Source organism: Leptodactylus fuscus, chromosome 2 (assembly GCF_031893055.1).
Source record: "Leptodactylus fuscus isolate aLepFus1 chromosome 2, aLepFus1.hap2, whole genome shotgun sequence".
Taxonomy (NCBI): Eukaryota; Metazoa; Chordata; class Amphibia; order Anura; family Leptodactylidae; genus Leptodactylus; species Leptodactylus fuscus.
The window spans coordinates 112,271,557-112,295,429 of NC_134266.1; the positions used below are offsets into that span (position 1 = coordinate 112,271,557).

Below are 23,873 nucleotides of genomic sequence, written 5' to 3' on the forward strand. Positions count from 1 at the left end.
ATAGCTCTTGTGCCCCCCCCCCCCCCTCTACCTCACAATATGTTGGCGCTATATAAATAAAATGTATTATTATACCAGGCTTTGGCAATAACCCCCCCCCCCCCCCCCCAAAAAAAAAAAAAAAAAAAAAAAAAAAAAGTCTAAATATCGTTTTGTCCCCTAGGATTTAGACTCAACTCTCCACATATTTTTCCTTTTTATGATACCTCGGGTGTTGTATAAACGCATGGAGGCAATAATACTGCTCAGAAGCCCACGTACTTTCCTGAATGTCTACTTCAGCTCTATGTGCCAACCTGTGTGTCAGTCATTCAGCTGTAAACGCTTTTATATTCGGCCTGTAGGTCGTCTCCGCCTCCTATGCAGTAATTGTTATATTATATTATATAACATTTTAATACAAGTCGCTTCAGAAACGTTGCTATTGCACACACAGCCTCTCGAGGTCGCTGTAGGAATCCACGACAGCCTTTCTCCAAACTCCAGATAGGCATTACGTGTCCTACATTGCATGACGCAAGTTCCTATACTGTGAGTAGTTCCGTCTTTGACCGAAGACATTTTATTGTAGTGAAACAATGTATTGTGTATGACGCAGACCACGGCAAAATGGACGCTAAGCATTATCGTTATGGGAAATGATGGAGACAATTAGCTATTTGTTCTCTTGTGTGTGTGTGAGCGGTTCTCTTTTTATGGCATGGTGGCGAAGCTGAACCGGACTGTAACATAGGTGAGTTCACGTGTGTAGTAAGTGTGGGCAGCAGGCCGGACAGAATGGCTGCTAATGTAGTGTGACGGTTTATCTTCTACCTGAACACGTGTTCTTGCCATCTTGACTCCGGCAGAATCTTAATGAGTTCTCTGGTGTTAGGACTTGTAGAAAGTAGGTCTAGATCCCAATCTTGGCATTGGTTTTCTAGATTCCCTTCTGAGTCCTTTATTAGGAGCCCTGCCCTGATAGAGAGCTGCCCCTGGCCGCCTATAAAACACTACTTTACCTTGGTGCGTATTCAGACAAGAGGGCTGTCTGACCATGTGCTAGCCATTGCACACAGCAGCCCCATAGATATTAACCAGTCGCTTCACAAGAAGGTGGTTGTACGGCCCGTGTGAACGATCCTTTGTAGCAGAACTAAACTTCTGAATTTCTGGCAGTATTTGTGGTGTTAATATACTTACTAACACATGTTGGCTCCTTTCTATGATCTCCTGTATCTCCTTATTTTTTCCCTTGCATCTTTTTTGAGAACCGTTTCCTCTACAGAGGTGTGAGCTGTGTAAAATATAGTGAAAATGAGGGGAGGGTCACTTCAAACCATTATATCTCGGGCACTATAAAATGTGATAGCTTACTGCAGCTGCTTAGGCCTGGTTCACACCTGCGTTTGGGAACGATGCTTGGGGACCCCCCCGAACAGAATCCTGAATGCATCAAAAAACGGTTAGCTAAGAAACCACAGGGACCCTTAAGGGTCAGTTCACATGTGAACCGTCCACGCGGGTTTTGACACAGAGAGAGACGCGGCGAGCCGCGTCTCTCTCTGGTCAAAACCCGCCTGCCGCGACCGTCGCGGTTTTCCTCTCCTATGTCGGCTCAAATGAATGAGCCAATACAGTAGGGTGCTGCCGCTAGGCGGAAGCCGCGGTCCAGCGCGCTGCGGTTTCCGCCTGAAGATAGGACATGTCGCTTCTTTTCTCCGCTAGCAGCAGCCCGCCGCTAGTGGAAAAAAGAAGCCCAGCGGTCTGCATAGACCATTGTAAAGGGGCAGATTGTGAAGCGAAATCCGCTGTCAAAATCCGTCCCTTTGCCCACGTGTGAACGAGCCCTTAGACCAGCGGTTCTCAACCTGTGGGTCGCGACCCCGGCAGGGGTCGAACGACCAAAACACAGGGGTCACCTAAAGCATACCTCCCAACCGTCCCGGTCAGTGGGAGGTATGTCCCGGTTGAACACACAAGCGATTAAAGCAGGAGCTGTCACAGCTCAGCTTCTGCTTTAACGCTGCGGCTTCAGCATGTGTAGCCGCGATGTGATGACGTCACATCGTGCCTACAACTATATTAGTGAGCGAGACTGCGGAGAGAGCGGTGGGGGAGCGTTGGATGGTGAGTATGTGTTTGGGTTTTTTTTTTGTTTTAAACATTAAGGTGGAATATAATGAAGGGGCCCATGAAACTGGGGGCAGATGAAGGGGGGGGGGCGGCATGACACTGGGGCAGACGAAGGGGGGGGGACGGCATGACACTGGGGCAGACGAAGGGGGGGGGGGGAACGGCATGACACTGGGACAGAGATGGAGGGACTTGAAACTGTGGGCAGATGAAAGGGGGGACAGCATGACACTAGGGGCAGAGATGGAGGGACATGAAACTGTGGGTAGATGAAGTTGGGAGGCATGACACTGGGGGCAGAAATGGAGGGACATAAAACTCTTGGCAGATGAAGGGGGGGACGGAGGGCATGACACTGGGGGCAGAGATGGAGGGACATGAAACTCTGGGCAGAGATGGGGGAACATGAAACTGGGGAACAGATGGGGGACATGAAACTGGGGGAACAGATGGGGGACATGAAACTGGGGGAACAGATGGGGGACATGAAACTGTGAGCAGATGAAGGGGGGGGTACGGCATGACACTGGGGCAGAGATGGAGGGGGGGATATGAAACTGGGGGCAGATGAAGGGTTTATATGAAACTGGGGGAGAGATGGCGGGGGGGGACATATAATGTACGGTTGACTGTAGGAGGATTATACTGTGTGGGAGCACATGAAAAATGAATGAGAATGGGCGGAGGCAACATAAAAGTGGGCGGAGCTAAATTCACTGTGGCACGCACCGCGCATTTTGTCCCTCTTTCTGATCTTCAAAATTTGGGAGGTATGCCTAAAGCCATCAGAAAATACATATTTCCAATGGCTTTAGCCGCTGAGAAGCCGCGCTACTGTCTGCAGCAGCGCTGTTCAGCTGGAACGCACGCCGTTATGGGCGCGCGTTCCAAACTGAATGGGGTCACCGCAACATGAGGAACTATATTGCGGGGTCACGGCATTAGAAAGTTTGAGAACCACTGCTTTAGACTATAATGGGGGCCGTGTAGTTGCCGCTTGGTGTTCGAATGAAACATGCAGAGAGAAAAGTGCTGATTGCAGTACTTTTCTCTCCACGTGATTCATGCGGAAAACACATAGGCCCCATTATAGTCTATGGGGTCCGTGTGGTTTCTTAGTTAACCAGTTTTTAATGCATTTGGTATTACGTTCCGGCTGTGTTGTTCAACCAGTGGTATCTCTGAGAATGCTAATAGTACAGGATATCTGTATAGCAGCTGGGCTGTGGAGGGCGAGTTGGAAAAAAAGCTCCAAATAAAATGACTGTTATAGGCTTAGTTTACATGTAAATTACGTATGACTTATTTTGGCACCGGAAAAAAATGCTTCCTAATTAGGAAGCGTTTTTTGGACCTTGGCCCGCTTTTAGTGGAGCGTTTTTTTGTAAAAACCACTTCCAACAAGGTCAGGGGGTTTTCCCATCCCTTAAAAGAGAATGGGCTGCAAAAAAACACGTCGCGTTTTTTACCGCACGGTTTTCTGTATGCAAAAAACCACGCGATAAAAAACGTGCGTTTTGCGCTTTCCATTCACTTCTGTTGCTTTCTTCAGGCGGAAAACGCCTGAAGAAATGTCATGCCGCTTCTTTTTTCGCCTAGCATAAAAAAACACTAGTGGAAAAAAAACGCTAGCAGTCTACATAGACCACTATTGTAAAGGGGCAGATTTTGAAGTGAAATCCGCTGTCAAAATCCCATGTGAACTAGCCCATATAGGTTCACACTAGCATTCGGATTTCTGTTCTTCAGGTCCACATGGGGACCAAAAAACGGAAACCCAATCTGCTTAAAGAGGACCTTTCATGACTTTGGGCACAGGCAGTTCTATATACTGCTGGAAAGCTGACAGTGCGCTGAATTCAGCGCACTATTGACTTTCCTGATCTGTGCCCCGGGTAAAGAGCTATCTGTACCGGTACCATAGCACTTTACAGTCAGAAGGGCGTTCCTTACAGTCTGTCAGGAACGTCCTTCTCCACAGCAGCGTCTATCGCGCTGAACTGTGTGAGCGGGGAGGAACGCCTCCTCCCTCTGCTCACAGTGCTCGTCCATAGACGAGTATTATCAGGAGGGGAGGGGGCGTTACTCCCCGCTCACATTGTACAGCGCGATAGGCGCTGCTGTGGAGAAGGACGTTCCTGACTGACTGTCAGGAAAGCCTTCTGACTGTAAAGAGCTACGGTACCGGGACCGCTAGCTCATCTCGCTGATTTCCATGGGAGCCGTCATTTTGGTCAGGATTTTGAGGCTGTATCCGTGTGTATACTCTGTGTGAACTTACCCTAATGGATAACAATCTGTCCATGGTCATGTGATGATACACACAGCTTGTTAGTCACAGTAATCAGACTTCGTCCTGGTAACAAGCTGTGCACCTGTGTGCTCATCACATGACCATGGATCGTAAATCACATGACCATGGACTGATTGTTATCCACTTCGAATTAGCAGAGCTTAAAAAAAACAAACCCTTAGTTTGTTTGTTTTTTTATTAGTGACGTGACTTCTATTGTAGTTCTGGTCTACACATAAGTGTTGTAGTATTCTGTCATAGTTTTATTTATTTGTAGTATATTTTCGTTATAGACCAAGATCAGAAATATGACTCGCTCAAAGCAGGTTGGAAATCACAAAAGTGACAAAAAGAAAAATATTTCAAAACTCTGGAAAACCAAAAGGAGAGTTAAAGACATAGATCAGATTCATGAAGATCTTCGTTCTGAAAATGCCCATCGCTTACTGAATCAGGAAATTGACTACAGTCTACCTGGCAATGCCCAACATTACTGTATACATTGCGCGTGAGTACCATTCATCTCTGTTCTGCTTTGTTTATATTACTAGTTTTCTTTTAGGAGCTCTTTCTTCAAATTTTGAAAAATGATAAAATATGGAGGGATGTATTGACATCTCGACTCTGTCCATAATCTGTCCCATTTCATCCTGGTAGATTGATTTACGTGTCATTCAGGTTTTATTTTAATTGTATAAAGTTTAATAAAAACAAAGAACAATGGAAACCTTACAAACTAGAAACACCAGTGTAAATAAAGGTTAAGGGGTTGCCCAATCGAAAACAACTTCCCTTTAGGATAGGCGATAAGTGTCTGATTGCTGTGGATCCCACAGTGGAGACCCCCACCAGTTATGAGAACGGTAGGCCTGTGTCCCCAGTTTCAATAAAGTAGTGACTGAGCCCACTTACTGCCCCTCCTCTCAAGATCTGTGGGACTGATTTAAGATATCTGATCTCTGATTATTCAGTATATACTAAACCTTAGAACACAATCTCTACAATTTTTAATTTTCTTGGATTGGTTACCCATTTTGTGGGTTTATTACTTTAGGTTCAGTACCTAAGTAGTGGTCGGACTCATTGCAGTACTGCAGCCTACCATCTAGGTCGCAGGAATTGCGGTTTTCACCGCAGTCTTTATTATTTTTGTTATCTCCAACTATATACATTACTCTCCTGATGAACCGATAGGTGAAACGCGTTTGAGAGATTATAGATAAAGAGGTACTTGTCTCTCAGAAGTTCATAGGTAGTGTAGCTTACCTCCAGAGAGGAATGTGCCAGCTCGGTGTATATTGAAGGGAGTGAACCTCATTGACTGCGGGGCTTGTGCTCACCGACCCACAGGTGGTCGTATAGGCGCAAACTCCCTAGTCATCCTCACCACAGCAGCTAAGGAATATATTGATACTGTCTTCACTAAATATCGGGAATACTACACTGCCTTAGTATGTTGGAGCTTTGAATATGGGGGAATGGAGTGGGTGACCCTTAGCTATCTGAGGCTGAACCGTGTTACACATTACTCTTTGGTGTATCAGCCCAGATTCTAGTGGGATCTCTCTACCCCCTTCTTCTATCTACTGATTAACATTTGAAAAGGGACTAGGTGTTGATATGGAGTCCTATCTGTTTTTAATGGGGGGGGGGGGGGGCGCAACATAATGCATTATTTTACCCTTTAGAAATAAAAGCTATGTTTTAGCCTTTGTGATATTAGTTTCAGTACCTGCTAACAAAAATGGTAAGAAGCTTTAATAGAGTGAACCTATCACATACGTTTGGTACACTAAACCAAAAAAGGTCCTTTTTTGACTGGAGATTTAGTGTCTCTCTATAGACTGTCTGTCCACCCCTGGGCAGTCTTTATATTTAGAGATGTCCAATGAGTTTTATCACAAGTGTAGTTCTGCAGTGAAGCTGGAGCAGTACACCTTAAATTTTCTGTACATGTGCTGAGTGTTAGTGTTTGCACATACAAAAATGGCTGCTCTGGCAGGCTCTGTCACTCCTTGGGGGCACTATAGCTAATTTGCATGTGGATTAAAAGCTGATTTTCTCTATAGTATTGATGCAAGAAAGATGTTAACTATGTTAATACTCCATCCCTTACAACAACTTAGTGCTTTAGAGGTGTTGGTAAATTCCCTTTAAATGGAATGGTCTCATTCCAGTGCAACATGTCCTTACTAGAGATGAGCGAGTACTATTCGCAGGGGGTTAAGCGGCCGGCCACCAGCAAAGTCTGCGTGCTGGCTGCTTCCATTCATTCCTATGGGAGTGTGCTATTCGAAACGGCCATTTCGAATAGTACTCGCTCATCTCTAGTCCTTACTTCAGAGAGGTAAACGACTTGTTAGCCAGCTGAATAAGGTTGTCAGAGTGAGGTATCTTCGATAAGGGTTTCCTGGCTGTCCTTCTCATTTACCTCAGCTTTCTCTGGGCTGTGCGGAGGCTACAGGCTTTGTACAAGATGTACCTGCTTCTGGAAATGGGGCGACTCTCTCAAGTCTTTGGGAGGTTGTTAGGACCGTATCTGGAAGCCAAATGTCCAGCAAAACGTCTGAATTAATTGTGTCGTTGGATTCAGAGGAATGTATGTCTGTAGAAGATATTTTAGGGGATCAAGTACCATCTACCTCCAAAATGGAAGAAGAAAGGGGGGGGAGGCATTCTACTTCTCTTTAGACATTTCAGATGGAGGCATTTTGGTCTACAATTGATATTGAGGGAAACGAGGAACCACTTACTATGCGAAATGTTTAGTTTGCTGGGCTGGTACTCCAGAAGCGCATAGTCTTCCTAGTACAGGTTTCAAAAGTGATGAAAAGTGCCCTGCCCTTCGAAGACATGTTTCAATTATGGGATCCCATAGATTGTAAAGCCAATGATGTCTTAAGAAAAACCTGAGAGGCTATTAGAGCACTACTGAAACTGAAGATTGAGGCTACCAGTTTAGCAAGTCAGGTCCTTTTTTTTTTTTTTTTTTGTGAATGGAGGGGGTGTACATCTCGCCCAGACTACTTAGGTGGGCAAGATGAGAGAAAGTCCAGGAGTGACTTGTTCTCAGCAGACAGTTTTTGTCTGCTCAGCATTTTGTTACATGCTCATTACTGGGCTGGATTTTTTAGGAATGGCAGGTAGGATGGGCAGTGGGACCTGTCATTCAACACCCCCTCCAGTCCACACATTGTGGATGTTTCTTCAGCTGCTGTGGATTGTCCTCATCAGGGAGGTTTAAAAGGTCAGCTCCAGCAGCAAGACTTTGGACAGAGCTGGGCCTTTTTTAAATAATCAATTTATTCTTATATGCTAACTCTGTGCACAGAGCACAGCACCATCATATCCAGTATTCCGCCTCCTCTTGCTGCTGCACATCCCTTCATGCGAAGGCATCCTCTTCTCCTCATTCTTCACTGCGTTAGCAGCAGCGCTTCTCGCATAGTAAGCTCCCGTAATAATTGAATCACGATGGTGGGCGGAGCACGCACAGTTGGCTCTGCCTGAACTGAAGTGGCAGAGCCGACGGCACATGCAGAGGCAGGAAACAGAAGCAGGTGTGATGAATACCACACATAGGTGGCATGCGGAGGATGATGAGGCTGTGCTCGGAGCTGCCTTATTGCCTATTCATAGAAGGACCGTTGGCCTGACTAGCGAAGTCACTGTTGCTTATTCTCAAGTAGAGCCTTGATCTCATGATGTGTTGCCGTGAGGGCAGTAAGGATAGAGTGTTTGTTGTGCTTTCAGAGTATTTTAAAGTCTGTAGGAGAAATTGAAGCTTCAGGCTAGCTTCTTGCTTAAGTCTAGTGCCATGTTTGATGAGGACTCTTAGGGCACATTTAAGAGCCTCCCATTGAAATGGAGGGACTGTAGTATTGTGAGCATGGTCTTCACCAGCGATGGGCAACCTTTTGAGCTCAGTTTGTCAAAATCTGTATAAAATCCGAGCATAACTCAGATTGCATTTCACTTCTGAAAAAAATCCATAATTTTGTGATATTTGTAGCTCTAATAACAAACAGTTATATTTTTAATATATGTACTATATAATAAAGCATAAACAAATAATTTGTTACCTTATTGCTTAGTGACTATTTTATTGCTGAATATCATTTGCTTAATCTTCAGTTGAAGGTTAGTATTTCGTACACTTCAAGACCAGTAAGGTCTTGGCAGGTTTAACTGTCTCTGATGGGGTGTTCTCTTCCCCCAGTATTGCTGAGCAGTAACTGTGGTGGGTACACTGGCAGCAGGGTGAGATTTTGGTAGTTGCTTTAACATAATGGCATGGGTGTAAGGAGCAGACACGCCTGAGATGGCTCTCTTATGACCCTGCAGTCACTGGAATGGATCTTGGTCCAGCCGTCTGTTGGTGACAGGGCAACTGTGGGGCACAGTTCTAGTGTTCTCAGCTGTCTGGGTGCAAGTCTGCAATAAATTTAGTGTGGGTGCTTAACTTTAACACCAACTTCATTAATGGACGTAAGATGGCCGCTGTTCACGCAGCGCTCTCAGCAGGAAGCAACAGAGTCGCCCTGCCTCCAGATGCTGTCAGCTTGCTGCGTGTAGTAGGTTAGCCATCAGGAGTCTACACCAAAGTTATTGATCGAGTGTTTGAGCTCCATTAGGCACTGAGCATAATGCAAGAGTGATTCATTAAGTCTCCTGGAATAAGAGCATTTGGTATATCATATCAGTAACTTATGTGATGCATACAGGGGGTTAATGTGAGGGACATGATGGGGTTAACTGCTATTACTATGAGGCACATAGAGTTACTAAGCTGTAATGCGCATGACCAGACTTTTTTATTTGCAATGGTGGATTCCCCCCCCCCCCCCCCCTAGGCTTATACTCGAGTCATTAAGTTTTCCCAGTTTTCTTTGGTAAAATTAAGGGCCTTGTCTTATATTCAGGTCAACTTATACTCGAGTATATACGGTATGTGTTTTTATATCTTTATTTTTTCATGCATGCAACTTTTTCTTGCTTAGCGGTAACCATGTTTCAAATCTGACTTGTCACTGTATGTAGTATTAACCTTGGAATGTTAACTCAAAGTGATTTTTTTTATATAGTATTTTCATGGTGATATGTTTTGTATTTAAGACTGTATAATGATATTACAGGAAATGTAATCTATTCACCCAAGCCTATTCTCACTAGAAAATATTTTTAATTTCTTAAGGAGATACTTCACGGACCTGAAGACTTTGAAGGAACATTTTAAAACCAAAGTTCATAAGCGCAGGTAAAGATATTTGACATTTTATGTTATGAAACAACGACAAACTTGTGTAAACCTGTTGAGATGAATTGAGATGTATTTTGATAAGGGAAGTGTACTGTATGACTGTGGGTGTTCTTCACAGGGCTCAGATGTGAGAATTTACACTGGTTGTGATCTCTGTTACAGACTGAAGCAGCTGAAAGATGAACCGTACACCCAGGAAGAAGCAGAAAGAGCAGCAGGAATGGGCTCATACAAAGCCCCCAAGCAAATTGAAGTCAAGACACAGGAGGTGCCAATGGAATAATACTATTTGCCAGACAAACTTTATTTTTTCTAATAAACTGTGCACTTTCAATGGAGACTTCACTCCTGGTGTAACTTCAAGGTGATATCTCGCTGATCAGCAACTCCTTGAGGACTTCGACAGCATTTTTGTGCAGTGCCTTCCATCACAACTGGGAATGTGCGACATTGTGATTCATGGTCTATTGTATCTTGCATGCAATATCCTTGAAATGTTTAAAACGTTTCCTGTGAATTGTCATCTTATATGATGTGATGGTAAAAATCTGTTTCCCAATTCAAAGCTGTGACTCTTTTTTTTTTGTTTTGTTTTGTTTTGTTTGACGCCTGGCTGCATGACTTTTGCTTTTCATGTCCGGTTTTACTTGTGCCTTGCCTGAGAGTCGCTACACTGCTCGTAGCTGTGGATGATATTTATCCTTTTGAGTTACATAACCAGATGACCTAGTTTTTGTATGGGTGGGAATGGATGTGCTGCTTTCATAAGCATCCACAAACTCATCCGCTTGTCTCTTCCAGTCACGTCTGCTCACTCATTTCGCACGGATGCACAATTAGTGCTCTAGCGTTTAACCTTTGCATCGCTAACACGGAATAGGAACACGTAGTTGACTTTTCAAGGAAGGTGGAGGGTGTATCAATTTAACTTTAACCTCACACTTGCATTTGCTATATTAAGGTTTCTCTTTAAGTAAAATTACTCAATTCTTCACAATTTTAGAATTCAACATTTGAATAAAACCATTTGGATAAAAAAAAAATCACTAATGAATGAAGAAAACACAAGAAGATCTTTTGTTACTGAGATTTAATACATTTGTGTGAAGACAATCGACAAGTTCCAGTTCACATAAAGCCTTTGCTCCATTTAAATGAATTCTTGTAGCTGGCTAGTTGTGTTTAGCTATTATACCCGAATGGCGACTACTGATAACACCAAACTGTTAAATATGTGCTGTGTATAGAAAATATTGGAGTCAACCTAGCCAATAAACATAGCATAGCTTCTTGATTTAATGCCGACTGTCAACTATATATATATATAGGACCTATATCTCACAGATTAGAATCTTTCCCAGAACTTCAGCCATTTATACAACTTAAACATAAAGGACACATTCCCGAAGACTTTCACACTTTATCCCCATTTGTACAGTTAAACTATAGCTTGTACAATCTCAGTTCTCACAATACATTCTTTCCAGTACTCCTCCTTCCTGCACTTCACATTTGCCATTTTCAGGTTGTTACAATCAAGAAGACGAACATGTATCTTACATGCGATTTTGCGTAAAACATTATTGTAAAAGCCACTACGCCATTCTACCATTACATTATTGTGGAGGTGGAGGGTTTGACTCTTGCACCATCTGACGGACACTGTAGTATGATAGTCCAATGCCCATGAGGGCAAACAGTAAAGCCAAATGATTTACGAGTCTGTCTTTGGGCTCCGCTGTCAGTTCTCCAGAAACCTGCAACTGACATGGTATAAGTAGTTTTAACTGGGTAAGGTCATAGTACTTACCCTGTAGCTGACAATCCAATACGCACAATCTTAGTGAAAAATACAAAATAATAATATTTTATATCACTGTTAGATAATAAACCACATACATAATGTATACATTAGGATACCTGGAGCAGTCTGAAGTATCCAGGGGTGAGTCGTCCAAGGCGGATTAACATATTGCGTGTTAAGATCTGATGTTTGTGTTTTCAGCTCAAAGAGGTTTGTGATAAGTGATGCTGTGGGAAGAGTATTACGTATTAGTATGTGAATTAAATTCTATAGACTACATTAAAAAGAAAATAGCAAATTCTATATTTACTGTCCAAGCAATGCCTCTAATTCATAAGAATATTGGAGATGATCCTAGCCTAGCCCTGAATATCGCTCCTTTGAGTACTAATATTCTTGTAATGGCTGGCTACTCTGTGTCGCCTCACAATGTGCTTGATCCATCCGGCTGCTTATATAATATTAAACCCGACCCCAATACGTTGTGTGTTGCCCATCATACCTACAAAAGAGAGTTCCCATTTCACCTTGTTCATGCAGATAGCATTGTTGTCTCCTCCTAAATGTTTGCTATATGGCTACAAATGACGGGATTCTGCTCTACAGATTGTCTAGCACTTAGGTCCCCTCCCTCTCATTTAAGCACATCAGCCGAGCCCCTCCCAAAAAGAACAGCTGTCAGAAGAGATCAGACCAATGGCTGAATAATACAGCCGGAGGGGAGCAGGAGGACAGAGAAAAAATGTAGGTTAAACTAACTAGAAGATGAGAAAAATACACTCCGTGCTGCCGCAACATTGTTTGTCTATAAAATATGTTTACAGATCTGATAGTAGCTTCAGACATCGAATCCTAATGTTACTGACGGACATATAAAGTTGTTCACACTGTTGGCATACACGTTGCCTATTACAGTAGTGCAGGTAGCGTTAAGCCTGTGTATGAAAGATTGTCATTGTCTCACCCCATTCCTACAGTTCATTGCAGCTGAGGGTTAAAGCTCCATATTGATAAGCTATGGAAATTGTTAGTGCATCCAATGGAATTAAGATTTTTATCTCCTCTGTACTGTACTGCTGAAACTGAGCAACATATTAGAAATGACAAGCTACTATACATTCCATATCGGTTTGTGTACACCATTAACGGCAATATTAACTATGTCAGTAAATCCAGTGAAAAGATGAAACAATATCTTGTGTGTTATATCTATCATACTAGCATGCTCAGTTGGAATAGCCTTGAATCTTCCAGTTAAGATCAGAAATATAGCATTTCCTCATGAATTGCATTACTAATCTCCAACGTTACTCCTGTACTGGTATACACAACTGGTACATTTATGAGAAAATGCAAGAAAACTTATGTTTAGGAGTAAAATACTGCAAGCTTACTAGGTTTGGAATTTAAGGGTTCCTTACAAAGGTTGATATTTGGTCAAAATTTTTTTTCCATTCCATTGCCCAGTGGAAGCATGCCAGCAAACACTTGTCTTGATCTTTAAGGCTATGTTTACACAGTACTGTATGTAGTTTTAATTGCAGCAATGAGTATCACATTTTACACTGCATTTGAACCAGAGGTTTTCAATTCAGTAGCCATCAGATTATAGCTGAAATACATATTTTAGATGGTTCTTTTATTAAAGTGGACCTTTCGCCACCTCCACCAATTCATGTTCTTTGCATCTGATAATAGGTTCTTCTCCACTGATTCCAGCACAGTTGGAATTTTCTCTGTAGTCCACACCATTCCAGAGCAACAAGCATAGATAGTTTTGGTGTCTGATGTGCTATTTAAGATCTGTAATTGGAGAAGGGCAGTGTCTGGCAGGGGTGTGTGATTCAGAGGTCACAATCACACCCCTTACCTGCTCCTGCCTGACACCACCCTCCTGACAGTACAGAGACTAAATAGCATATTAAGCACCAAAACTAACAGCATAGATTGCTTAGCAAGGTGGAGGCTTGAGAAAAAATTGCAACTGTGCCAGAATCGGTGGAACACAGACTATTAACAGATATAAACAGTTGGACTTGTTTGAGGTGGAAAAAGGTCTTTTTTAAACTCATCCAGTCCATTTTTCTTTTATTAAATTGCAAAATACTGTATATACTTGAGTATAAGCAGAGTTTTTCAGCACAGTTTTTGTGCTGAAAACCCCCCCTCGGCTTATACTCGAGTCAAGGTGGGTGGCCGCCCCATACCTTTAGAGGTGCAGGCCGGCTTCTGCGCGGCAAGGTCGCAGGATCCGACCTGTTCCTTTGACAGCCAGGATCCTAATGAAGGCTGCCAGGCCTGTCATAGCAATATTACCTTTGAGGCTGGGGGGGGCTAATAAAATAGTGGAAAAAAAAAAAAAGCTATAAAAAAAATGAACTAAATAAAAGTTTTAAATCACTCCTTTCTCTACAATACATATAAAAGTAGAAAATTACTGTGAACCACATACACATTAGGGCGGGTTCACACCACCACCCGATTTCCGTTTTGCAGATTTCCGTTTCCTGCCCGAGAAAATGGACAGGAGACGGAAACAGGCAGTCAGTTTTCAAACCCATTCACTTTTTAATCGGCCACAAAGTCGGACACGCAGGACTTTGTGTCCAGTTAAAAAAAAAATGTTTTCGCTGTGGAGAGCAGAAGACGCTCACGGGCGTTCAAGCAGACACTGCATGCCGGGTTTCCGTCTCCTGTCGGCAAAAGACGGAAACCTCAAAACGGAGATTGAGCGCAGGTGTGAACCCGCCCTTAGGTATCCCTGTGTCTGAATGTGCCCAGTCTACTGAATATAGGGTATCTGCAGTGCTCCTGTTCCGTCGGGAAGGGGTTAATAGGAGCACTGCAGATACCCTATATTCAGCCAGGCTAAGTTCCAAGTGGGGGAAAAAAAACCCAGTCCTCAAGCTCAGGGAAGGGGCAGACAGACAACCAAAACACCCCTCCCCTTCCCCAGCAACTACTGCAACCAAAAACTCCGTTCATTTTCATTTTGGAAAATTTTCCAGTAGCTTCTGCATTTCCCTCCCTCGGCTTATACTCGAGTCAATAAGTTTTCCCAGTTTTTTATGGTAAAATTAGGGGCCTCGGCTTATATTCGGGTCGGCTTATACTCGAGTATATACGGTACTTGAAATCGCACTTGCTTGGTTCAATAACTGCTGCTTTTGTGTAACATAGGTATGTATTTTTGAGGTTATGAATTGCACTCTAGAGCAAGGTTTACCAGTATGGCTTCCTCCTATGAGAATGGGACCTGCCATTGTACAGTATATACAGTCTGCTTGACCAATCAAGACTTTCTGGTTATAGTGGAAAGTGTATATTTCTATGCTTGTTAGGAACTCTATTCCTTTAACCTCTTGACTTCTAAATGCTAGCTCAGTTTATTCCTGAGCATTCTTATGTCTAATCCCCTAGCAAGACTTGCCTGTTGCTGATCTGCTATTCTACTATACAATTGTGTTATACTTTGTTCTTACAAGACATTGTTGCTTCAAGGCTTTTTAGGATAGGTTTGCACATGTCAGATTTATTGCAGAAATCTCAGCCATTAAAATCTTTTATACTGCACCCAAGTTGGTTTAATTCTAAAGGATGTGCAAAGATTTATAGAAAACCAAATCATGTGAATTTTATTCAACAAATCTACATGTGAATATAATATTGCATTCCACCAAAGATGTGGACATGGCTGATTATAACTATGGAGTATCCAGGTGCAGCATCTGGAATATAAGCAGGTACAATGAGGCAGATACTTTTCCATTTATGTCAGTGTTCTGGTATACAAGGCATAAAAAGTGTCAGTTTTTTTTTCATGCTTTGACACAACAAAATAACTTTTTTCAATGCAGTGCCACCCTCCCCGAAGTACCAAACTGAGTGAAGCGTAAAATGTTGGAAAATCGGTTTCCAGGTCCTATACGTATGAGTCCCTAATAAAGTAATATAATTTTAGAATAGATCATTATAGAACAGAAATAGGTTTCTTATATGATACAGTATTTGTACAGCACAAAAACATATGTGCTGGTACTATATCTCATATATTTATCTGTTCTACTGTGTCCAAGGCCGGGTTCACACAGGGTTTTTTGTTCCGGAACCTGAGGCGGAGGCCGCCTCAGGTTCCGGACAAAAAAAAATGGGTAGCCGCGATTGAATGCCGGTGCACTGCAACGGCTTCCAGTCACCCACTCTGCTCCGAATTAGGCCTAATGAATGGGCCTAGTCGGGAGGATGGAGTGTCTTCCTTCGCGAATCGGCCTGAAGAATGAGTATGACCGGCTCCCATTGATTGAGCTGTATTCGTCTCAAAATCCTGACCACAAAACCCTGTGTGAATTTACCCTTAAGGCTGCATTCACACAGTTTTTTGGTCAGGAAACTAACTCAAATTCCTCCTCCAAAAATGCCTCACCATACTATTGTGAGGCGTTTTTAGGAGGAGGAATTTGAGTCAATTTCTTGACCAAATTCCTGACCAAAAAAACTCAGTGTGAACGCAGCCTAAGGGTGCATTCACACTGAGTAAACACTAGCTTATTCTGAACGTAAAACACGTTCAGAATAAGCGGCGTCTAAAGCAGCTCCATTCATTTCTATGGGAGCGGGGATACGAGCGCTCCCCATAGAAATGAATGGTCTGCTTCTTTCACTCCGTGCAGTCCCATTGAAGTGAATGGGGAGTGCCGGCGTGTACGCTCCGGCATGAGCAGAGCTTGCCGTATACGCCGGCACTCCCCATTCACTTCAATGGGACTGCACGGAGTGAAAGAAGCAGACCATTTCTATGGGGAGCGCTCGTATCCCCGCTCCCATAGAAATGAATGGAGCTGCTTTAGACGCCGCTTATTCTGAACGTGTTTTACGTTCAGAATAAGCTAGCGTTTACTCAGTGTGAATTCACCCTAAGACTGTCTTGTTTACATAATCAAACTCCAGGAGCACCTCCACCAGCAAGCAGGATTTTTCTCTTCGCATTTTTGGGTGGAAACCCAACAGACCCCATTATAGTCTATAGAGTCCGCGGTTACCACTTTTTCAGCAGTTGATGTGAACTGGGTGTCCCCAATGCTGCCAGTGAACTCTCCAGCGCCGCCTCCATCTTCTTCTGCAACGAGGTCTTCACCGCGTCTTCTTCTGGTGGCGTCTTCTAACTTCTAGGCCTCGGGTCTAGGGCAAAGCCGACTGCGCATGTCCGCGGCCACAAGAAAAATGGCCGCTTCCACAGTATTGTAAGCGGCCATTTTCTCGTGGAAGAAGACGTGGTGAAGACCTTGTTGCAGAAGAAGATGGAGGCGGCGCTGGAGAGTTCTCTGGCAGCATTGGGGACGCCCCCAGTGCTGCTTGAGCGCTGGGGCCCACCCCCAGTGCTGCAAGAGAACTCATTTACATACCAAGAAAAACCGGGATTGCATGCGAACGGCGGCACGGAGAAGAAAAGGAAAAGTAGGAGGCGAATAGCCTTTCTTAAGGCTATTCCGACATGTTAGAGAGAAAAAAAATGTGTTTAAAAGATAGCATCCCTTTAATAGCACCACTGCAAACAAAGGCAATGGTGGCAGGCTCTCAATGGCAGGACACTTAAAGGCACAGTTGCACCAAATTGTCTGATAAATAGTCCATACAGAGACATAGATATGTAATTTAGAAAGCAGATGAGGAAACTGGAAGCTGGTGATTTTTTTTTGTCAGTGGATCAAACAGTGTCCCATATAATCACTGCTCCCATCAACTAGGTCAGAGCAATCTAGATGATGAGCAGTTTGTTGAAACACCCATCTTGTTTTTCTGAGTCCACTGATGTTCCCCCTCTGGACAATATGTCTTATGCATCATAGAGGCATGTTTATGAGCAAGAGGTACTCTACCCAAAAGTAGCCTTTAAAAACCATTTTATGGGACAGAATGGGAAGCACTTTTACACCCTCTTGCAGCAAGATCTAGTGTCTGTATCAGCTATCCAACATTGTGCAATTTATTCATGTAGTTATTTTTCCAATGACAGTATATACACACATTGAAATCAATGGGCTACATAGCCTCCCATTGATTTCAATGTGTAGAGTGCGTATGCCGGCACCCATTGAAATCAATGGGATTTGTTTTGAAGCGCTGTGCTCTGACACTTGTATACGTGTCTAAATGAGTGGCGCATTACTCCGTGAGAACGGAGCCAAAGTCTTTTGCTCTTATTTGTAGCAGTCCTATTATGGGCTGCATCCATACTGATCTCACAGTGTATGGACATGTAACATGTGATCTTTGAAAAATTTGGCCATGAATATGGTATTCGGTTTGATAAGGTGGAGCTTATAGAGAGGAAGTTTCCATAGAGTGTAATGGGAGAAAAACTGGTCTTTGAGGGGTGGTCTTCTGGAGAGGTTTTACTGTACATGTAAGGAGTCTGGAGAGTAACAGACTCTCAGGTGATGGGTGCATGGGAAGAATATGCAAATCTGTCTCCCAAGATGTAAACAGGGAGACAGTGCCTCTGTTATGCTGCCCTCTATTGGGAAGCACCCTGAACATCATGCCCGACTTTCCCAGAAGTGATGGGTGCAGTGATAGAAAAAGGGTTTTTTGCAGAGCTTCTTCTTTAAATTGGCCATATACATTATATTAACCATGGCGGGAATGGTTCACTGTATTTGAGGAGGTCCTGACTTTCCCCTGACAACTGCCGGATTTTAACATGCCAGATCCTTTAATTCTCAGGGAAGATAAGCCACTGCCAGTTGTGTTTGGCAGCTGCTTACTCCCCTTCCCCTATTTATAAACATGCACACTTAGGATTGGGAAGAATAGCTGTCAGTCAACAGGTACGTGCAGTGTTTGACCAACTTATCACCTAAATGACTAGCAAATACCAAATTTTTGCAACAAATGTATGGTATATAATACATTCCTGTATTTAAAACCAGTAGTACAGTGCACCGGATGCAAGTGATATGACTGTGACAGGGCCCCGAGGGGGGAGGGGGGTGAGCAAGTAGATAGCACTATTTTTATAGCCGCATAATGTTACTTTGACAGAAAAAAAAAAAAAAAAAAAAAGCTATAGGGCTTGGTATGTGATAATGGAAAAACACAAAAAAATGTTTTAGTCTTTACGGCCTAAAACAGGCTAGTGACTAAAGGGTTAACAGAAACAAACTAAACTGACAACCCCTTTCACATATTTCAGAGTTTATTGCCCAGGTTGAGTTACCATAATGATGACACTGCCTCAGGCTGCAGGCAACAAGCAGAGGATCCAGCTGGTCATTATGGGAAGAAGTAGGCAATTTTTTTCTTTTTCTTTTCATTGGGAAACAAGGGAACTCTGTTAATGGTGGGAGGCAAAGAAGAAGACTAATACATCATGGGGGGACAAACATCACTTAACAAATTTCAGAGTTTGCTTTTTCCCGTCTCCAAACTTGTGGAGTGTCATGGATTCTAAGGCATGCCTTCATCCCTTATCTACAATTATGTGACATGTTCCAAGCTGAAGGATCTCCCAACCCCCTTACCCAGTCTTACAACCTACTTCACTCTTCTCGTCCTCACTTATATGCTTGGAAGTTAAAAGGATATTCCTCATTTAACTGCTGAGGATTGGAGGAAAGTTACATTATCCTTCCTTGACAATGTGGTGGGCGCTAAAGATTTACTCATTCAATCCTGTTTCCTCCATTGTATTTACTATATCCTGCTCCGATTACATAGGATGGGTGCCTTCACCTCCACTAAATGTTTTTGTCACCAAGCTGAACTGGGCACCTATCTGCATTGTGTTAGGTCATGCCCCAAAGTCTCCCACTCCTGGTCAGCAATAATGTTTTTCCTACACAAATATTGTAATTTCCTTTGTTTATGCCTGTTAGGTATAATATATTATGTGGTAGAATGTTATTATGACAAACTGTTCTTTCTCTTTACCCTTTTCTGTGCAAGTAAGTTCATTATTATGACTTGGAAATCTACTGACACCCCAATTACCCAAGCACATATCAGCTACCGAAAAATTGGACATGCGGGTTGGAAAGTCTAAGAATGCTATTTGGTTTTGTTGCTGGGCGTAACTAGGAATAGCTGGGTTCCAAGGTGAATATTTGACATGCCCCCCACCTACCCACAAACCGCAATAGTGGCCCCTTCACACATTATTATGTCTCATTGTGAACCGCTCATGAACAATTATTATACTCTGGGGGCTTTTCAGACCTCAGAGTATAGTGATCGGAGATCCGGGAAGGTGACAAACATAAAAACCAATGTTACATACCTCTCCGAGGCTCTCGTGCACTCTCCGCTGATTCCAGCCATCTTCAATGTTGGTACAGACGTCACGTGAGCCAGGCCTGCATCATGACGCATAATAACTCCAGCCTGGCCTATGTGATGTCTGGGACATCACCAAACAGGCCCGCAGACTGCCAGAGTGCAGGAGAGGTAAGTAACGCTGTTTTATATGTTCCCTCACATCCCCTGGCACGCCGATCATTATGCTTTGGGGTTGGGAAAACTCCAGAGTATAATGATAGCAGTGTTTGTGGAGTTCACGGGCCCCGTGCCTCACGCCTGACTTATCAATCCCTGTCCCTGAGCACAGCTGCCTCCGCAGAAGGGGAAGCGCAGGCGGCCGTAAACAGGAGCAGGAGCGGGGATCGGTAAGTAAATACCGGTCGTTACCAATGTTCCCTCTAAGCCCTGGAAGCTGCTGAGCGGAACAGCTAGTGAGCTGGGCAAGGCTCCATCAATGATGGGCGACCTGATGGCCAAACCGTACCACCAGTGGTAAACACGAAAACGCTAATCTAGTGTATAGATAGTATAATGATCCTTCCTTAGTCACCCCCTCCCCCACACACAGATTGGTGCTGAGGAAAATGACGGGCCGACCCGGCACTCAGCGCTCAGGAGGACAGACAGCAATATGGCGGGTGCCATATTAAACAACCATTGATTTCTGTCTGTCCTCCTGAGTGCATACCTCCCAACTTTTGAAAAGTCGAAAGAGGGACAAAATGTGCGGAGCGCGCATTGCGCCGCGGCAAATTTAGCTCCGCCTACTTTTATGTTGACTGTACTATTCTCATTCATTTTTCACTTGCTCCCACACAGTATAATCCTCCTACAGTCACCTGGAAATTATATGTCCCCCCTCTATCTCTCTCCCAGTTTCATATACACCCTTCATCTGCCCCCAGTTTCATGTCCCCCCTCCATCTCTGCCCCCAGATTCATGTCCCCCTGTCTCTGCCCCCAGATTCATGTCCCCTCCATCTCTGCCCCCAGATTCATGTCCCTCCATCTCTGCCCCCAGATTCATGTCCCCCCATCTCTGCCCCCAGATTCATGTCCCCTCCATCTCTGCCCCCAGATTCATGTCCCCCCTCCAACTCTGCTCCCAGATTGATGTCCCCCCTCCATCTCTTCCCCCAGATTCATGTCCCCCCTCCATCTCTGCCCCCAGATTCATGTCCCCTCCATCTCTGCCCCCAGATTCATGTCCCCTCCATCTCTGCCCCCAGATTCATGTCCCCCCATCTCTGCCCCCAGATTCATGTCCCCTCCATCTCTGCCCCCAGATTCATGTCCCTCCATCTCTGCCCCCATATTCATGTCCCTCCATCTCTGCCCCCATATTCATGTCCCCCCTCCATCTCTTCCCCCAGATTCATGTCCCCCTCCATCTCTGCCCCCAGATTCATGTCCCCTCCATCTCTGCCCCCAGATTCATGTCCCTCCATCTCTGCCCCCAGATTCATGCCCTCTCCATCTCTGCCCCCAGCGTCATGCCGTCCCCTCCTTCATCTGCCCCCAGTTTCACGTTCCACCTCAGTGTACACATTAAACTTACCTTCTCCTCGCTCCCCCGTCCTCCGGACGCAGATCTGAGTTGAGTGCGCGGGCATTAATTCTGGCTGAGCGGGGCGGCTGCAATAGGTGTGCGGCCGCCCACGTGCGCACGCTATTGGTAACAGTGGCCGTTACCCGCTGGGCCCTGTGGCTGCCGCTACTGCTGCTACCCCGGTATTTACGCCACAGTTCCTGGGACTAGAAGGTGGGATGGGGGTGCAGAGTATTAGGAATGGTATATTGCTATCCAATTCTCTGTTTTTGTGTGTGCTGTAGTGAATGGATTTAAGTCTATCCTTGATATTTCCCATTAATTTTGAATCCACTCCTGGCTTTCACTCAAAAACCGGCATTAAAAAATGCAGTGGCGTTTTTCTAAATTTTTCAATACACTGTTTCAGCGTCATGTACCGCTGTAATATTAAATGAATGTCTATGGAACACTATGCCATTACTGCAGTGCACCTACAATATTTGTTAATCACTATATAATGAAGCACGCATGGTGTGACAAAGGACCCATTTTCTTTTGTGGTTACAATCCAGTGCTGCTGATATGTCCCATGGCGATTTTCAGCAACCACAAAAAGAAAAAGGTGCTACAGTAGGTTTGACCCTCTCCAAAGTAAACAGCTTATTTGTATGTGAAATAAAAGCTGAATTTTTCAGAAACAAAATGGTATGTTCACTACGCCACTAACATGCTCTGCAACAGCATATCAGCCTTGCTAAGTATGTAGTGTATGAGGATCCTGCGCCCTATGCTAGTAACACTGCACAGTACTGACTGTTGTGTTTGGTGGCTGCTAGATTTGTACAGAGACAGAAAACAGTGATATTGAAAAATGTGCTTATGCTTCATTCACACTTTCATCATAGAATAAAAACAAGGTACAGTTTTTGTTAAAATTTTGGTCTATGTGTGCAGGAAAAAAAACAATAAAAGTGTAAAGCCTAATTATGATATTTTGAGAAAAAAGGTCACAATCAAACAAAAAAGCATTAAAGAATTCAGATTTTCACACTGAATAAATAGCAACTACCTGACCTCTACAAAAAAAAGGCATAAAATCTGCCACAAAAAATTAACCTACACGCTGTGTCGGAATCCAGCTTTAGGCTGAGTTCACACGCAGTAAACTGGTGCGCAATCTGGCACGTACACGTGTGTCAGAGTTTGTGCGCTCAAAAAAGATCCCATTGATTTCAATGGGGGGTTACGATTGTATACGGTGCGTAATTTTGTGGTTGCAAAATTACGGGCGCAAAATTACGCGCGTTATACGATCGTATCCCCCATTGATATCAATGGGATCTTTTTAGAGCGTGCAAACTCTGACACTCGTATACGTGCCAGATTGCGCGCCAGTTTACTCCGTGTGAACTCAGCCTTAGGCGACATATTGTGGACATGGATATAGATAACTTCTTAGGTTAGAAAGATGACAAATGAAATTAGACATGCACATATGTTAGTGAATTGTGCACACTCACCACAGTGATCCAGAGGAAGACTCACAACCAGCCACTTGAAGGACAATAAGAATGCTGAATGAAGTATGTGAAAGCTAAGCTATGTGCAAAAGAAGCTTTATGACTTGAGGGTTGTTGAGTCTGGTGCCATTACTGGTCACTATGTAAAGAGCTATGCAAAATTTGTTTATGTCAGTAAGTTTCACAGCTCTTTCCAAATCATACTTTTAGCAGCGTTCCAACCTTGGTATGCAAGGGGAGGAGTGTGAATACATATATAAGTGTATATATAGCCCTATCGCTATACATAAGGCAGACAGGTGTTGTCAGAAGGTCATAATACATCTGATCTGGCATGTATGGCATAGGTCAAAAAGTACCTTATCTGCATTACACGTTTGCTTGAGCCTATAAATGTATCAAAATTAATAATAGCGTATGAAAAATATACAATTAGAAAAGAGAAATCTGCAATATTATTTCACACTTAAAAGAATTGAAGGCCCAATCAGAGTATACAAAAATATATATACTCTATGAAGTAATAAAGCATCAAAAACTAAAACATATATTGGCCATGCATATGCAGTCCCTTGTTTGGTCAAAAGCTATATCTGGTAACTTCACCATAGACATGCATTCTTGGCTCGTGTGAGCCAGTAGGAAAGGGAAATAAGTTGCTATAAGAAAACTGAAGCAGCAGTTTGTCTTGTGCAGTAAAAAAAGGATCAGACGCCATCCAATTTTGATATATTTTGGTAACAGCACTTTTCCTTATTCACATGGTTACTGACCATTTCTGCTGATATTGGTAGGCTTTTCTCTCATATTTATGCCTCCATATCAGACATTAAAGGGGTTGGCCACTTTCAGACCAATATTGAAAAACAAATGTACAATAAAAAGATACACAATTTTCCAATATACTTTCTTTATCAATTCCTCACAGTTTTCTAGTCTCTGCTTGCTGTCATTCATTCTGTTACTTCTAGAGCAGGGGTTGGGAACCTTCGGCTCTCCAGCTGCTGTGAAACTACAACTCCCAGCTGGGAGTTGTAGTTTTGCAACAGCTGGAG

The 23,873-nt window shown here is 43.6% G+C and overlaps 2 protein-coding genes across 3 annotated transcripts in view; one reads left to right on the top strand and one right to left on the bottom strand.

The window, feature by feature from the left end:
* The first annotated feature begins 583 nt into the window (after positions 1–583).
* Positions 584–10,233, top strand: ZNF593 (zinc finger protein 593). The gene is made up of 4 exons (XM_075262715.1): positions 584–733; positions 4,702–4,916; positions 9,603–9,665; positions 9,831–10,233. The coding sequence occupies exons 2-4, from the start codon at positions 4,717–4,719 to the stop codon at positions 9,949–9,951; spliced, it is 384 nt and encodes a 127-aa protein (XP_075118816.1). The 5' UTR covers positions 584–733; positions 4,702–4,716; the 3' UTR covers positions 9,952–10,233.
* Positions 10,234–10,750: 517 nt separating this feature from the next.
* The window catches only part of ZNF593OS (ZNF593 opposite strand), a 115,888-nt gene continuing 102,765 nt past the window's right edge, over positions 10,751–23,873 (bottom strand). Inside the window, exons 2-4 of one of the 2 annotated variants that reach the window (XM_075264407.1) lie at positions 11,975–12,031; positions 11,589–11,699; positions 10,751–11,431 (exon numbers count right to left, since the gene is read on the bottom strand). In XM_075264407.1, coding sequence (XP_075120508.1) covers positions 11,285–11,431; positions 11,589–11,639 — 198 coding nt within the window. In that variant the 5' untranslated portion in view covers positions 11,640–11,699; positions 11,975–12,031 and the 3' untranslated portion in view covers positions 10,751–11,284. Of the gene's footprint in view, positions 11,432–11,588; positions 11,700–11,974; positions 12,032–23,873 lie in introns of those variants that run through there. The other variant, XM_075264408.1, reaches the window with a different exon arrangement.